This window comes from Zalophus californianus, chromosome 4 (genome assembly GCF_009762305.2).
Source record: "Zalophus californianus isolate mZalCal1 chromosome 4, mZalCal1.pri.v2, whole genome shotgun sequence".
In the NCBI taxonomy this organism is placed as follows: Eukaryota; Metazoa; Chordata; class Mammalia; order Carnivora; family Otariidae; genus Zalophus; species Zalophus californianus.
This window is the reverse complement of record NC_045598.1, coordinates 117285762-117300674: the sequence shown is the minus strand read 5'-3', so window position 1 is coordinate 117300674 and position 14913 is coordinate 117285762. Positions and strand designations below refer to the sequence as shown.

At 38.4% G+C, this 14913-nt stretch overlaps 2 protein-coding genes across 4 annotated transcripts in view; one reads left to right on the top strand and one right to left on the bottom strand.

Annotated features, from left to right (window-relative positions):
• TGS1 (trimethylguanosine synthase 1) overlaps positions 1-1471 on the bottom strand; it is a 44018-nt gene extending 42547 nt beyond the window's left edge. For both annotated transcript variants that reach the window (XM_027598458.2, XM_035727011.1), the window contains exon 1: positions 1186-1471. In XM_027598458.2, the coding sequence (XP_027454259.2) occupies positions 1186-1289 (104 nt within the window). In that variant the 5' untranslated portion in view covers positions 1290-1471. The remainder of the gene's footprint in view (positions 1-1185) is intronic.
• Positions 1472-1534: 63 nt separating this feature from the next.
• The window catches only part of TMEM68 (transmembrane protein 68), a 47942-nt gene continuing 34563 nt past the window's right edge, over positions 1535-14913 (top strand). Inside the window, exons 1-3 of one of the 2 annotated variants that reach the window (XM_027598473.1) lie at positions 1535-1683; positions 8349-8393; positions 9003-9396. In XM_027598473.1, coding sequence (XP_027454274.1) covers positions 9072-9396 — 325 coding nt within the window. In that variant the 5' untranslated portion in view covers positions 1535-1683; positions 8349-8393; positions 9003-9071. The remainder of the gene's footprint in view (positions 1684-8348; positions 8394-9002; positions 9397-14913) is intronic. The other variant, XM_027598482.1, reaches the window with a different exon arrangement.

Below are 14913 nucleotides of genomic sequence, written 5' to 3'. Positions count from 1 at the left end.
CTTCCTCCAAGAAATCTCTTTGATCTCTTTGGAGAAAGGTTAGGTTTCTGTATCATATACAGCTGTACTGCTTCTCTCTTATAGTACTTACAACTGTAATTAGCTAAGTAACTATGTAATTAGCTAAGTGATCTCCTTTGCTAGAAAGTACACTCAAAGGGTGTAGGGACAGGCTGTGTCTTTTTTTTTCTACCATTTTTATTGTTATGTTAATCACCATACATCATTAGTTTTTGATGTCCTGTTCCATGATTCATTGTTTGTGTGTAACACCCAGGGCTCCGACCGGCTGTGTCTTGTACCCCAGTGCCTACCAGTGTAGCTAATACAAGGAAGCACAAAAAGCATCTGCCGAATGAATATGTGCATGAATGTATACAAAGACGACAATACTTTTTAAAAAGTGTTTCATTTCCTTTCGGATTAATTTTCCGATTACCCCACAGAAACACAATGACAAACAGTAAGAACTGCTTCAAACTTAAACTCTACCACAATAAACTATATTAAAAGTCTAGCGCATGAAATTTGCCTCCACAAGTTGAATCTAACAACCAGCCTGTGAGATAACTGGGGTAGATATACCTGTTTTAGGAATGAAAAAAAGATTCAAGGGGCTAAACTCACACACCTAATATAAAGAAAGCCATACCTGGAGTCCAATTCTTTAGTCAGTTTTTTCCTGCCCACTGGCTATTTTCCGTGCAGGGCAATGTTTACCGCAAACACATATTTTCCAAAAATACAGCTCAAAAACTGATGTATTTAGAGTTAAGTCTTTTATCTCAGGTAATTAGTTCTATTTAAGCGCATTTGCTTTAGGTTTTAAAAAATGTTAACCCACGAAAGTTACTTATCTGATAGCCTTCAACTTGTGATGTCACAGCCACTAAGGAGATTTCATTTTACATTTCGCTTCCCCGATTTTTAAACGTCCCCTCATTAAAACGAAATGAATCAGCTACCACATTTTTTCACGGCAGCCTACAAAGTAGATTTTACTTTTTCACTTAATGGCAATCGGCGACCTCTCCGTGAAGCTCGAGGACTTTTTTCTCTGAAACATCATCCTGCCCAACGGTCTTATACACTCCGGCCGTGGATCCCAATTCCAAGTAGTTTGCAAAGCCTACATTTCTGGGAAATAACCGTGGTAGAGATGAAGAGGAACACGTTTTTACTTACTCCACAAATGCCCTGGAGCAGAGGCAAAGGATCTTATAATCCTCTTCTAGGTCTTCAATGAAGAGAAACATTTCAGCCATGCGGCTCCACTTCTCGCAACACATTTTACCACCTCAGTGCAGGACACTCTGCGGGAGACGGCACGGGACAGGCCTTCCCGGCCTCTGCTCGGTTCCTGGAGACCGAAAAGAGGTCTCGCCGGCGCGACCAAGGGTACACCAGGGGTCAGGAACGGGCCCGGGGCCGCACGAGACTGGTGCAGGCTAAGGAGCCGCCACCGGAAGTGGCTCCGGGAGCCCACGGGAAGGGGCGGGGCGATGGGAGGTGTCACATTCAACGCCGTCCGGACTACAGCCGCCGTTTGTCTTTTTCTTCCCAGGTTGCTCGGGGGGGAAACGGCCGCTGAAATTTCTCTTCTCCCTCGGTCGTTGAGCCACCGAAGAGCTCCCGCCGCTGCTCAAGGGTGAGGGCGAGCCGCTTCTGCCCCTCCCGCCCGAGGTGCGTCGGTCCTCATATTGGCCACCTCGCGCTCCTCCCCGCCGGGCGCACGGCTCCGCATCAGTCTCGCGGGGCTCAGAGCGGTCAAGGCCGCACGTCTAGTCTCCGTGGGGCAGCCCCGGAGTCCCCGGCGGGGGCGGGCGGACTGGGCTTCCCGCCGCACTCGGTGTAAGCTCGGGCACCGGAGTGGCGGGGAGGGGTGATAGTGCCTGGGTCACAACGAGCCCGTTCACTCCGCCGCGCATCCTCCTTCGCGCTCAAAAACCTCGTTTCGTCTCAACTTGGGCGGCGGGGCGAGGTGTCAGAACCTCGGCAGAGGCCTCTGGGCTTACCCAGTGACCTTTCTTTCCAGGATCCGAATCGAACCTCCTGTACTCGGGAGGCCGCAGGAATAAGTGGTTAAGAAGGCTTCCCGACAAGTCGGGCTTGGAATCCGGGTTTGATGCTCCTTTGCTACCTGTGTGATCCGGGCAAGCGACTTAACCCTTCTGAGCCTCCTTGTGGTCATCTGTAAAATAGGAATGATGAATAGTCCCTGCTTCCTAGGGCTACTGGAACGACTAAATGAAACTGTGTATATCAGACCTCTCAAATGCTATTAATAGTTTTAGTGGGTACCTGCTTTGTGCGCGGCAGACGCTGCCTTGGTCTCTGGGGTTTGCAGCCTGTAGAACAGGTCTCTGTCCTCAAGCTGCTGATGCGTAAGAAAAATGCATGTGCACTTAACCAGGATGCCGAAAACTGGAACACCACTGCTAAAATTGAAAAAGGCAGTTCGTATTTGGTGTGTGGTAGTCGTTGAGACTGTCCAGGCAGCTTCCTCAAAGAAGCAAGTTCCAACTTGAAGGTGGTTGGAGCATTTCAGGACTTGGTTGTGCTATTAATGCCAAAATGGCATTGTTATTGCTTTAGAATGTGTAACAACTGAGGGTGAAATCCGGATATTTAAGACAGTCCCTAATATTTTGGTCGCATTTACTATTGGATGGAAATAGAAGATTAATTTTCAAATGAAATGTTTATTTCCACAACCTTACTTCTGTCTTACTTTGATGTCGGAGATTCGCTCATTTTAGTGACTCAAGGAGGTAAGAGTGCTGCACGGTTACAGATAGACCGGTATAGATGTGCCACATTTGGGGGATGAGGATAGGTTAAGAAAAAAAGGTAGAATAGTAGTTATCAGAGTGGAAGATTTTAGCTAGAAGTCGAAGGACATTCTGGGGTTTAAAAAAAAAGAAAACACAAAACCTTGAAAGGTAGTTCATAATAGAGCCTAGAGTTTGAAGCTTGAATCTAAAAGGTATTGTTTTAAAGAGAAAATGATTAGGTTTGCCAAATAGATTAATTTATATTAGATAAACTACTTTTAGTTTGAAGTGGAATGCTCATTCACTAGAACGGAGTCCTAAACCCCTCTTAAACAATTATCAAAAATGCAGAAAGGAAAAGGGAAAATTAATTTTATTTCAGTGAGTACTTAATTTAATTGGCATTTTCAATGTATCTTCAATGTGCCTTATATACTAAAAGTAAAAAATGGATCTGCTGCCATCTATGGTGCTAAAAGTCCTGATAATAGGTGTTTAAAAATAGATTTATTTCCTTAAGGGTTTCTAGAAAACAAAAGATCCTCTGTTCTGGTTTATTAGTTTTTGAAATACTTTTATTTTAAAAATGTATAAAGTCAATTACAGTGAATGTTCCTCACCATCAATATCAACATGGTGATATTTTCTTTATATGTGATGCACAGGACTATGTTTAATTGTAGATTTGTTGTTGTCGTTGTTAGGAAATGACCTGGAATTTTGGTAATTAAAATATTGTATCTCCCCCAAAACATCTTTTAACGATTATAGTTTTTAATTGGATTAAAAGAAATTGGTATGGAGTCAAATATAATCAATGTTAAATTGGAGGGGGAGAAGGGCTAGGCAGAAGTAGAGGGAAGACAGAGATTGGAATCTTAACATTTTCATCCTTCCTGTAAGAGAGAGGGAGGGAGATGTTAAAGAAAGTGTAATGAAAACCAGGGTAGGAAGTAGGAGAATCGAGTTTTAATTTTGGCCCTTGGTTCTTCACTGATTTAGTAACTTTGGGCAAGTCAACTTGGCTGTCTCTTTTTGGCTGGTTTCTGCAAAATTAAGAGGTTGCATTCATTGAATTCTAAAGCCATGCTCTCATATTATTGAAAGTATTTTATTAACTCAAAAGCTTGTTATTCAGACTCTTCCGATAGTTCTTGAGTGGCAAGTTTTAGGGCACTGTCTTGGTCCACATCTTTTGTCAAAGATTTGAATGAACACAGTTAAGGTCTATCTTTAGGTGGTATTTGTTAGGTGCTTACTATGTGCCAGTCATATTATTGTAAGTGCTTTACATATGTTTTCTCATATGATTTTGTTTACCAGTATGTCCCCCAGTGTTTAGAATAGTGTCAAGCACAAATTATTTGCTTAGTAAACATGTTGAGTAAATGAATTAATAACCCAATGATTTAAGTCTTGTCTGAGCCATGCCCAGTACACTGTATTCTATCCCCTGTGGCCTAGTTAAGGACTGGTCCCAACAATTATTCCTCTCCTGCATCATCTATTTCTTACTCTCCCACTGATGCATTACCATTGGTATTAAAGACTGCTATGTTTTCTTTCATCTTAAAACAATAACAAACTTGGCCCACAGTCCTCCCTAGATAATCACCTATTTCTCTGTTCCTTTTTGCATCAGCCTTCCTCTGAAGAGCTGTCCATATTTGCTGTTTCCAATTCATTTTCTCTTACTTTTTCATGAATTTACTCTACCTGACTTTTATCCCCACTGTATCAAAATAGTTCTTAATTACCAGGGTTTGTCAATGTCTGTGTTGTAAAACCCAGTGATCCATGATCATTTCTTAGACCTCTCCACATCATTTGAAACCGCTGAATACTCCTTTCTTCTTGAACACTTTGTTACTTTTGACATTCAGGGTGCCACTCCTGGAAGGGGAATGCTGGTTCCTCATTGTTCTCCCAACTTTTAAAGTGTTGAGTGCCCCAAGGCTCAGTCCTGGGGACTCTTTTTATTCTATAGTTCCTCCTTAGAAGGATCTTTTTTACTTTCATGGTTTTCATTCAATCTATATGTTGCCAATTCCCAGATATATTTCTCTAAACCTGATCTTCCTGCTAACCTCTATGACCAGCTGCCTATTTAAGGTCTTCACTTGGATGTCTATTAGAATGTTAATACATTCAAAACTGAATTCCTGATCTCTATCCCACTCTCAAACCTGTTCTTCCTGTAACTCCATCTTTTCACAAGCAAGCTAATAATGATGACGATGCCAGCAATACTCACCTAGTGCTTATATAGTGGAAGGTACTCCTCTAAGCTTTTTTTTTTTTTTTTAAACATATATTCTTCACAACAGTCTTATTAGACAGGTACTGTTAATATCCCCACTTTACAGATGGAGAGACTGAGGCCAACTTGATAAGTAACTTGCCTAGGTCACACAGTAAGTGGCAAGAGTCTCCTGGAATACAAACCCACCTTGCCAAAAAACCGGGTAGTCATCCCAGACTTCTCTCTCTCACTTACGTTCTATATCCATTCATCAGCAATTCCTGTTGCCTTATCTTCACAGTATATCTAGAAATTGATCATCTCTTACAGACCTTCACTCTGTCACCGTTGTCCAAGCCACTTTCATCACTTATTTCAATTATTGCCTGAACTTCCTATTTGTTTCCTGTGCATTTCTCAACATAGCCATCATTTAAAACCCAAGTTAGGCAGTCTCAGTCTTCTGGTGCCTTCTTCATCTTACTTAAGATTAAAGCAAGCCTACAAAGTTCTACAGTGCTACCCCTCTGCCCATTTCTGACTGCTCTCTCTATCATTCTTCCTCAGCCTGCTTCCTTGCTGCTCCTCAGACCACACCAAGTACACATCGTTTGTATTTACTTTTATTTTAGCCGGAGATCTTCTCTTCCAAATACCCACATAGTTTGCTTCCTCACTTCCTCAGTTCTCTGCTCAAATGTACCTTTCAGAGAGTCCTTCCCAGGCTACTATATATAACATAGCAACCCCCCTCCTACCTTCTAGTCAGCTAGAGACCTCCATTTTCCTCTTACCCTGCTGTGTATTTTTCTCCATAGCACCTGTCATCATCTAATGTAGTATATGTACTATTATATCCCAATTTTACAGATCTTCGCAAGTTGAGGTACAGGTGGGTTACTGTACATGCTCCTTTCAATATCAGACCACTAGAGTCAGTCATGGGGAGTGACCTGAGTCCTGGAAGGTTATGAAACTAGGGTCTGAGGAGTGGTTGAAAGAAGTAAGGATTCTGACCAGAAAATGGGATTTCGCAGCTCATCATAGCTTTGTTAAAACTTAAGAGTTTGTTTAATGGAAAAGGTTCTATAGTATAGAACTAGGTGCAGTAGGGAAAAGTTACAGTGAGATAAGTATGTGGAAGATCTTTTTAGTAGTTCGGTGGATGGTTTTGAAGATGGAATCGGACACCTTTTCAGTTTTCTGTTGTGGAAGGGTTTAAATCGAAATCGAGGATGACCATTCTGGAGGAGGCCTTGCATGCAGCACTGGGCCATTGTTCAGGGACTACTTTTGAAGATGCCCCTCATTGCTGATTGGTATTTGTACTGTGTTTGTTTGATAAGTCAGAGTGTAATTGAGGATAAGAAGTATGGTTCTATTACCAATTTGAGTGGGGGGAAGTACTAAAGAAGGTTTTAAAATCATAACATATTATGGTCCTGTTAAAATCAGAAATGAGACTAGATTATTAGGGCAATTGTATTAAGCAGTAGAGGTCAGATCATCAAAATGATTGGTTTTTAGGCCTAGGAACAGCTCCTTTTAACATATTTGAGAGACTGTCATAAATTTTAATTTATTAGCAATATTTAAAATCTCTTTTTCTGTTGAGGTGTAATTCACCATAACATTGACCATTTTAAAATGTACAACTTCATGGTTTTTAGGGTATTCCCAAGGTTGCACAACCATCATTACTATCTAATTCTGGAACCTTTTCATTATTCCCAAAAGACACCTCTGTTTCCATTAGCGGTTACTTCTCTTTGCCCCCCTCCCCCCAGCCCCTGGCAGCCACTTACCTTTCTGTCTTTATTGATTATCCTATTCTGGGTATTTCATATAAATGGAATCATACAGAACATGGCCTTTAGTGTTTGGCTTTTTTAATCTAGTATGTTTTCAAGGTTCATGCCTATTGTAGCATGAACCATTACCTCTTTCCTTTTTATGGCTGAATAATATTCTGTTGTAGGCGTGGAGCACATTTTATTGATCCATTCATCAGTTGATGGACATTTGTGTTGTTTTCACTTTTTGGCTCTTAGGAGTAGTTTTGCTATCAACATTCATATATGAATTTCTGTGTGAATGCATGTTTTCAGTTTTCTGGGATACATATCTAGGAGTAGAATTGCTGGGTCATAAGGTAATTCTATGTTTAGCTATTTGAGGAACCACCAAACGGATTTCCACAGTGTGGCACATTTTACATTCCCACAAGCAATGTATGGAGGTTCTAATTTCTCCACATCACTTACTTTACATTTTTGTGATTCCAGCCCTCCCAGTGGGGGCAGCTCTCATTTTAAAAGTAGTAAGTTTCACTATGTTTATGTTGCCTTCTAAATTTTCAAACCATGATACATTATAAGGGTTCAAGTCTTTAGATGGATTGATGAGAATATGATGTAATTAAAGCCCACATCATTGTATGGTGACAGATGGTAGCTACAATTGTGGTGAGCACAGCATTACATATAGAGTTGTCAAATCACTATGTTATATACCTGAAACAAAAATTGTGTGTCAACTATACTTCAGAAAAAAAAATAAAGCCCAGATTGTGGGCTTAACGTGTGTTGTGTTTACCTTCTGTTACCATAGCAGGCCTACATTTCTCACAAGTAAATGCTGTTGGTTACAAGGAAATTAAATTAGACTAAATATTCCATCCCTGGAGGACTAAGTCAAAGTGTATGCCCTGTTAATAAGTCAGTCAGCAAGACAACCTTGGCATAAAGACAACACATAACTGCTCTTGTATATCTGTTTCTCCCTCCCCCTCCATCCCTTTCTTTATTTACTCATTTCCTATCTCAGCTATAAAGGGTTTGAGATGATTTTCATAAAGATTATGTAGCCTGGAGTAATGACAAAATAGCTCTAAGAATAGAATCAGAACCAGGGAAGATAGGAATGAAAGAAGGAAATCTTGTACAGGATAACATGATCGTTAAGACCTAATGTCATTATATCATTGAATATCCATATTTGACATCAGCTTATTATCTGGCAAAGTTACTAAGAAGAGACATGGTCAGTTACACATTTTACCTTCATACTTTTTCTCCAAATAAGCAAAGGTTTTTATAGCTCTGATTTTTAAAAAAGTCTCAGGTGGGTTTTTATGTAATGGAAATAAACAGTGTATAGAGCTATCCTCCTTAAAGCATTGGTAACATGAGTATAATTTTTAATTGTGATACACTGGTGTGGGGCTATAATATTTGTCACACATTTGTGAATGTCTCTTGCTATTTATTTTATGGAAACTTTAACTCTAGGTATTAATATTTTTCTTCCCATTTGTATCCTCTGTTTTCCAGAACACATACACTGAAGCTTGGGACAAGATATTTACCTAATTTCTGGTAAGATAAGTGACTGGTTTACAGATAAGTGACGTGAAATAATTATATGGCTATAGTTTTAGTCATTGAACATTTAAGAGAAATTTTAGTGACTATAAGATAAAAATGGCAGGGATAAATTTTTCTTATTGCATAATGTTAAAAGAACAGAGAATTTTTTGTGAACTTGCTTGTAAAAGACAGTAGCCAAAAATGTAGGTCATCATTTCCTAAAGAATTGGATTACTTTTATTGAATCACATATTGATGCTTTCCTTTGTGAAGAAAGTTATCTCAACATAACCTAGTTTAAGATAGAAACATTCAGTATGATCCACTTAAGATGTAAGTCACATTATTAAGATCAATCTGAAATTTCATTCTTCATCAGGTTTATTTTTCTCTCTCAATTATAGCTTGTGAGTTATTTCAAAAGCTAACCCTGACATGCTTCATGAGCATGCAAATGAAACCTTATAATTTTCACACTGAAGTCTGCAACAAAGTTAACCATTAACAATCTACTCATTTTTGGTATTAAGAAATGATTCTATGTAGTATTTATGTAGACTAAAACATTTAACTTTTCAGCTGTGAAGAGAGTAACACTGGATTATTTTTCCCTTCTAGTGGCCAAATTAAAGACCTACCATGACAATGAAGAAAGAGACTGAATTTGTCATTTTCACCTAAAGAAAAATGATAGACAAAAATCAAACCTGTGGTACAGGACAGGATTCTATGCCCTATATGACTTGTCTGATTCACATACTTGAAGAATGGTTTGGTGTGGAGCAGTTGGAGGACTATTTGAATTTTGCAAACTATCTCTTGTGGGTTTTTACACCACTAATACTTTTAATACTTCCTTACTTCACTATCTTTCTTCTCTATCTTACTATTATTTTCTTACACATTTATAAGAGGAAGAATGTATTAAAAGAAGCCTACTCTCATAATTTATGGGATGGCGCAAGGAAGACAGTGGCAACTCTCTGGGATGGACATGCAGCAGTTTGGCATGGTAAGCAAGACGATTTTGCTGTCTGTGTGTGGCTGATAATATGTGTGGCACTGAAACTATATCATCATCCCATTTTATTGATCAATACTGAAAAATATAAGGGATATTTACTATTTCCTTTTATCTCTTTGCATGCATATGCTTTTCTTAAAGTGAGTTTTTCCAAACACATTAATTTCCATTAAACAAAGAACCATACAACAGTGTAAGGTCTTACTATAACCTAAAATATTAAAGTTCATATGTAAGACGTCTGAAAGACTAAGAAACTAATTAAAACTATAGAAACCTGTAGAAATCTGCTTTAATTATTTAGTATTTAATTCCATTTTGTTCAAAATAAGTTTGACTTATTTTTGTGTAGTGTATTTTTAAAAAAATGAATATTAACTGATAATATTAAATATAATTTGTATACCATAATTTACCCATTTCCTGTTTGATTCATTTCAGAGGTCATATGTCTCTTGAATAAATGAGATAGCAACAAGTTTCTCTCTAGGGTATTCATCCTTTTCTTTATCATTTGAGAGATTGTGTTGTTCTACATTTAATGATTGGTGTGGTTCTTTGGATAACATGAAAATTACCCTCTTGTGGCCTATTATCAAGGACTTGGTGTCTTTCTCTGCCAATATTTATCTTATCTGTTGGTCATTTTTGCATTAGAACTATAAAAAAATACAGAGAATTCAGTAGGTGTGTAACAAAGTTGTACTTTCTGTTTCATTTTGGGCATCAAAGTCATTTCACAGAAAGACACAGAAGTACAGATTTTGAAATAGATACCAGAGGATATATACCATGGGAGTACAAGGCTGCTGTTAGCAAAGATCACCAGTGACATGCTTATTAGGCCAGTGTGTCATCATTTTAATACTACATGCAGTCTTATCAAGTCTTTTTTGAGCACTTTTTATGCCATACACTGTCGAATGTTTAACATACATTCTTCTAAAACTTAGAATAGATCTTATCTACATCTTATCTCATTTTACAGATTTTGTGAGGAAGTTGAGGAACAGAGAGATTGTTATTTGCTCAAGACACACTAGGAAGCTAGGAAGTAGACAGGATACAGTCTCAGCTCCAGAGCCTGTCCTCTTGTGATCTGTGCTGTGTGGTCAGTTTGTCCCAGGTTGGGAATTCAGGGTCAAAAGTAGTGGTATTCAGCAGGTTTGCAAACAGGAGCCATATGCCTTTGATGTATTGAATTTTGAATATTACTCATTAACACTAATGCTCTTGCCAGTCATTACAACTCTCATACCCTTTTATGGTTGTTTTACATGAGACAAGATGATACTTCAGCATATCAGATGTGTACATGTGCAGAGACTGCATCTTTGTAGGCTGCTTTTGGTTTATTGTCTTTAATACGGTCACACACAACTTAAGTGGCATTGTTTCCAATACTTGTTGGGAATATATATCCCCCTCCCAAATATACATCCCCTATATTTCAGGATAATGTATATCAAAAGAAATTTGAGTTTATTTCGATTTCAGGAAACATGATTTAACTTAGATAACTTCAAGCACTAAGCTTATTTTGTAGTAGAATATAATTTGAGGTGTTTTTATCTTTCTGAGGTATTTTTTTTTTTTACTTTTTTATTTTTTAAATTTTATTTTATTATGTTAGTCACCATACAATACATCATTAGTTTTTGGTGTAGTGTTCCATGATTCATTGTTTTCATATAACACCCAGTGCTCCATGCAATACATGCCCTCTTTAATACCCATCACCGGGCTAACCCATCCCCCCACCACCCTCCCCTCTAGAACCCTCAGTTTTTTTCTCAGAGTCCATCGTCTCTCATGGTTCATCTCTCCTGATTTCCCTCCCTTCATTTTTCCCTTCCTTCTCCTAATGTCCTCCATGTTATTCCTTATGTTCCACAAATAAGTGAAACCATATGATAATGGACTTTCTCTGCTTGACTTATTTCACTTAGCATAATCTCCTCCAGTTCCATCCATGTTGATGTAAAAGTTGGGTATTTATCCTTTCTGATGGCTGAGTAATATTCCATTGTATATGTGGACCACATCTTCTTTATCCATTCATCTGTTGAAGGGCCTCTCGGCTCTTTCCACAGTTTGGCTATTGTGGACATTGCTGCTATGAACATTGGGGTGCATATGGCTCTTCTTTTCACTACATCTGTGTCTTTGGGGTAAATACCCAGTAGTGCAATTGCTGGGTCATAGGGTAGCTCTATTTTTAATTTTTTGAGGCACCTCCACACTGTTTTCCAGAGTGGCTGTACCAACTTGCATTCCCACCAACAGTGTAAGAGGGTTCCCCTTTCTCCACAACCTCTCCAACATTTGTTTCTTCCCCTGTCCATTTTTACCATTCTAACTGGTGTAAGGTGGTATCTCAGTGTGGTTTTGATTTGAATTTCCCTGATGGCTAATGATGATGAACATTTTTTCATGTGTCTGTTAGCTATTTGTATGTCTCCTTCGGAGAAGTGTCTGTTCATATCTTCTGCCCATTTTTTGACTTGATTATTTGTTTTTTGGTTGTTGAGTTTGAGAAGTTCATTATAGATCTTGGATACCAGCCCTTTATCTGTAGTGTCATTTGCAAATATCTTCTCCCATTCTGTGGGTTGCCTCTTTGTTTTGTTGACTGTTTCCTTTGCTGTGCAGAAGTTTTTTATCTTGATGAAGTCCCAAAAGTTCATTTTTGCTTTTGTTTCACTAGGCTTTGGAGATGTATCTTGAAAGAAGTTGCTGTGGCTGATGTCAAAGAGGTTACTGCCTATGTTCTCTTCTAGGATTTTGATGGATTCCTGTCTCACATTGAGGTCTTTCATCATTTTGAGTTTATTTTTGTGTATGGTGTTAGAGAATGGTCGAGTTTCATTCTTCTGCATGTGGCTGTCCAATTTTCCCAGCACCATTTATTGAAGAGACTGTCTTTTTTCCGTTGCATATTTTTTCGTGCTTTGTCGAAGATTATTTGACCATAGAGTTAAGGGTCCATATCTGGGCTCTCTATTCTGTTCCATTGGTCTATATGTCTGTTTTTGTGCCAGTACCATGCTGTCTTGGTGATCACTGCTTTGTAATATAGCTTGAAATCGGGCAACATGATGCCCCCAGCTTTGTTTTTCTTTTTCAACATTTCCTTGGCGATGAGGGGTCTTTTCTGATTCCATACAAATTTTAGGATTGTTTGTTCCAGCACTTTGAAAAATGTCATTGGAATTTTGATCGGGATGACATTGAAGGTGTAGATTGCTCTGGGTAGCACAGACGTTTTAACAGTGTTTATTCTTCCAATCCATGAGCATGGAATGTTTTCCAACTTTTTGTGTCTTCTTCAATTTCTTTCATGAGTGTTCTGTAGTTCCTAGAGTACAGATCCTTTACCTCTTTGGTTAGGTTTATTCCGAGGTTTCTTATGGTTTTTGGTGCTATAGTAAATGTAATTGTTTCTCTAATTTCTCTTTCTACAGTTGCATTGTTAGTGTATAAGAAAGCAACTGATTTCTGTGCATTGGTTTTGTATCCTGCCACATTACAGAATTGCTGTATGAGTTCTAGTAATTTGGGGGTGGAGTCTTTTTTGGGTTTTCCACATAAAGTATCATGTCATCTGCGAAAAGGGTTTGACTTCTTCTTTGCCAATCTGAATACCTTTTATTTCTTTTTGTTGTCTGATTGCTGTTGCTAGGACTTCTAGTACTATGTTGGACAATAGTGGCGAGAGTGGGCATCCTTGACGTGTTCCTGATCTTAAGGGAAAGGCTCTCAGCTTTTCCCCATTGAGGATGATATTCGCTGTGGGTTTTTCATAGATGGATTTTATGAACTTGAGGAATGTTCCCTCTATCCCTATACTCTGAAGAGTTTTAATCAGGAAAGGATGCTGTATTTTGTCAAATGCTTTTTCTGCATCAATTGAGAGGACCATATGGTTCTTCTCTCTCCTCTTATTAACGTGTTCTATCACATTGATTGATTTGTGAATGTTGAACCACCCTTGCATCCTGGGGATAAATCCCACTTGGTCATGGTGGATGATCCTTTCAATGTATTGTTGGATCCTATTAGCTAGGATTTTGTTGAGGATTTTGGAATCCATATTCATCAGGGATATCGGTCTGAAATTCTCCTTTTTGATGAGGTCTTTGCCTGGTTTGGGGATTAAGGTAATGCTGGCCTAATAGAATGAGTCTGGAAGCTTTCCTTCTCTTTCTATTTTTTGAAACAGCTTCAGGAGAATAGGTAGTATTTCTTCTTTGAAAGTTTGGTAGAATTCCCCAGGGAATCCATCAGGCCCTGGAGTCTTGTTTTTTGGAGGTTTTTGATCACTGCTTCAATCTCCTTACTGGTTATTGGCCTAGTCAGGTTGTCAATTTCTTCCTGTTTCAGTCTTGGCAGTTTATAAGTTTCCAGGAAGGCATCCATTTCATCCAAATTGCTCAGTTTATTGGCATATAGTTGTTGAGAATAATTTCTAATAACTTTCTATTTCCTTGGTCTTAGTCGTGATATCTTCCCTTTCATTCATAATTTTATTAATTTGGGTCCTTTCTCTTTTCTTTTGGATAAGTCTGGCCAGTGGTTTATCGATCTTATTAATTCTTTCAAAGAACCAGCTTCTAGTTTCGTTGATCTGATGTACTGTGTTTCTGGTTTCTAATTCATTGATCTCTGCTCTAATCTTAATCATTTCTCTTCTAATGCGTGGCTTAGGCATTGTTTGTTGCTTTTTCTCTAGTTCTTTAAGGTGTAGAGTTAGTTGGTGAATTTGGGATTTTTCAATTTTTTTGAATGAGGCTTGGATGCCTATGTATTTCCCCCTTAGGATTGCCTTTGCAGTATCTTATAGGTTTTGGACCGATGTGTTTTCGTTCTCATTGGTTGCCATGAATTGTTTAAGTTCTTTGATTTCCTGGTTGACCCAAACATTCTTGAGCAGAGTGGTCTTTAGCTTCCAAGTGTTTGAATTTCTGCCAAATTTTTTCTTGTGCTTGAGTTCCAGTTTTAAAGCATTATGGTCTGAGAATATGCAGGGAATAATCTCAGTCTTTTGGTATCGGTTGAGACCTGATTTGTGACCCAGTATGTGGTCTATTCTGGAGAAAGTTCCATGTGCATTCGAGAAGAATGAGTATTCTGTTGTTTTAGGGTGGAATGTTCTATATATATCTATGAGGTCCATCTAGTCCAGTGTGTCATTCAAAGCTCTTGTTTCTTTGTTGATTTTCTGCGGAGAGTGGAGTATTGAGCTTTCCGAGGTATTTTTAAATATGCATTTATGGCTCAGAGGAAGTAAAATATATAGTTCTTAGTCTGTTTTAATTTTTTTATGGTAACTTGACATTATATTTTATTAGGATAAGTGATACTCTTTTTAAAAGTGATTTTTCCTTATTCAGCCATTAAAAAAACAAGGAAGTTCTGCCATTTATAACAACATGGATGGACCTTGAAGGCATTATGCTAAGTGAGATAAGTCAGAGGAAGACAAATACTGTATCATTTCACTTA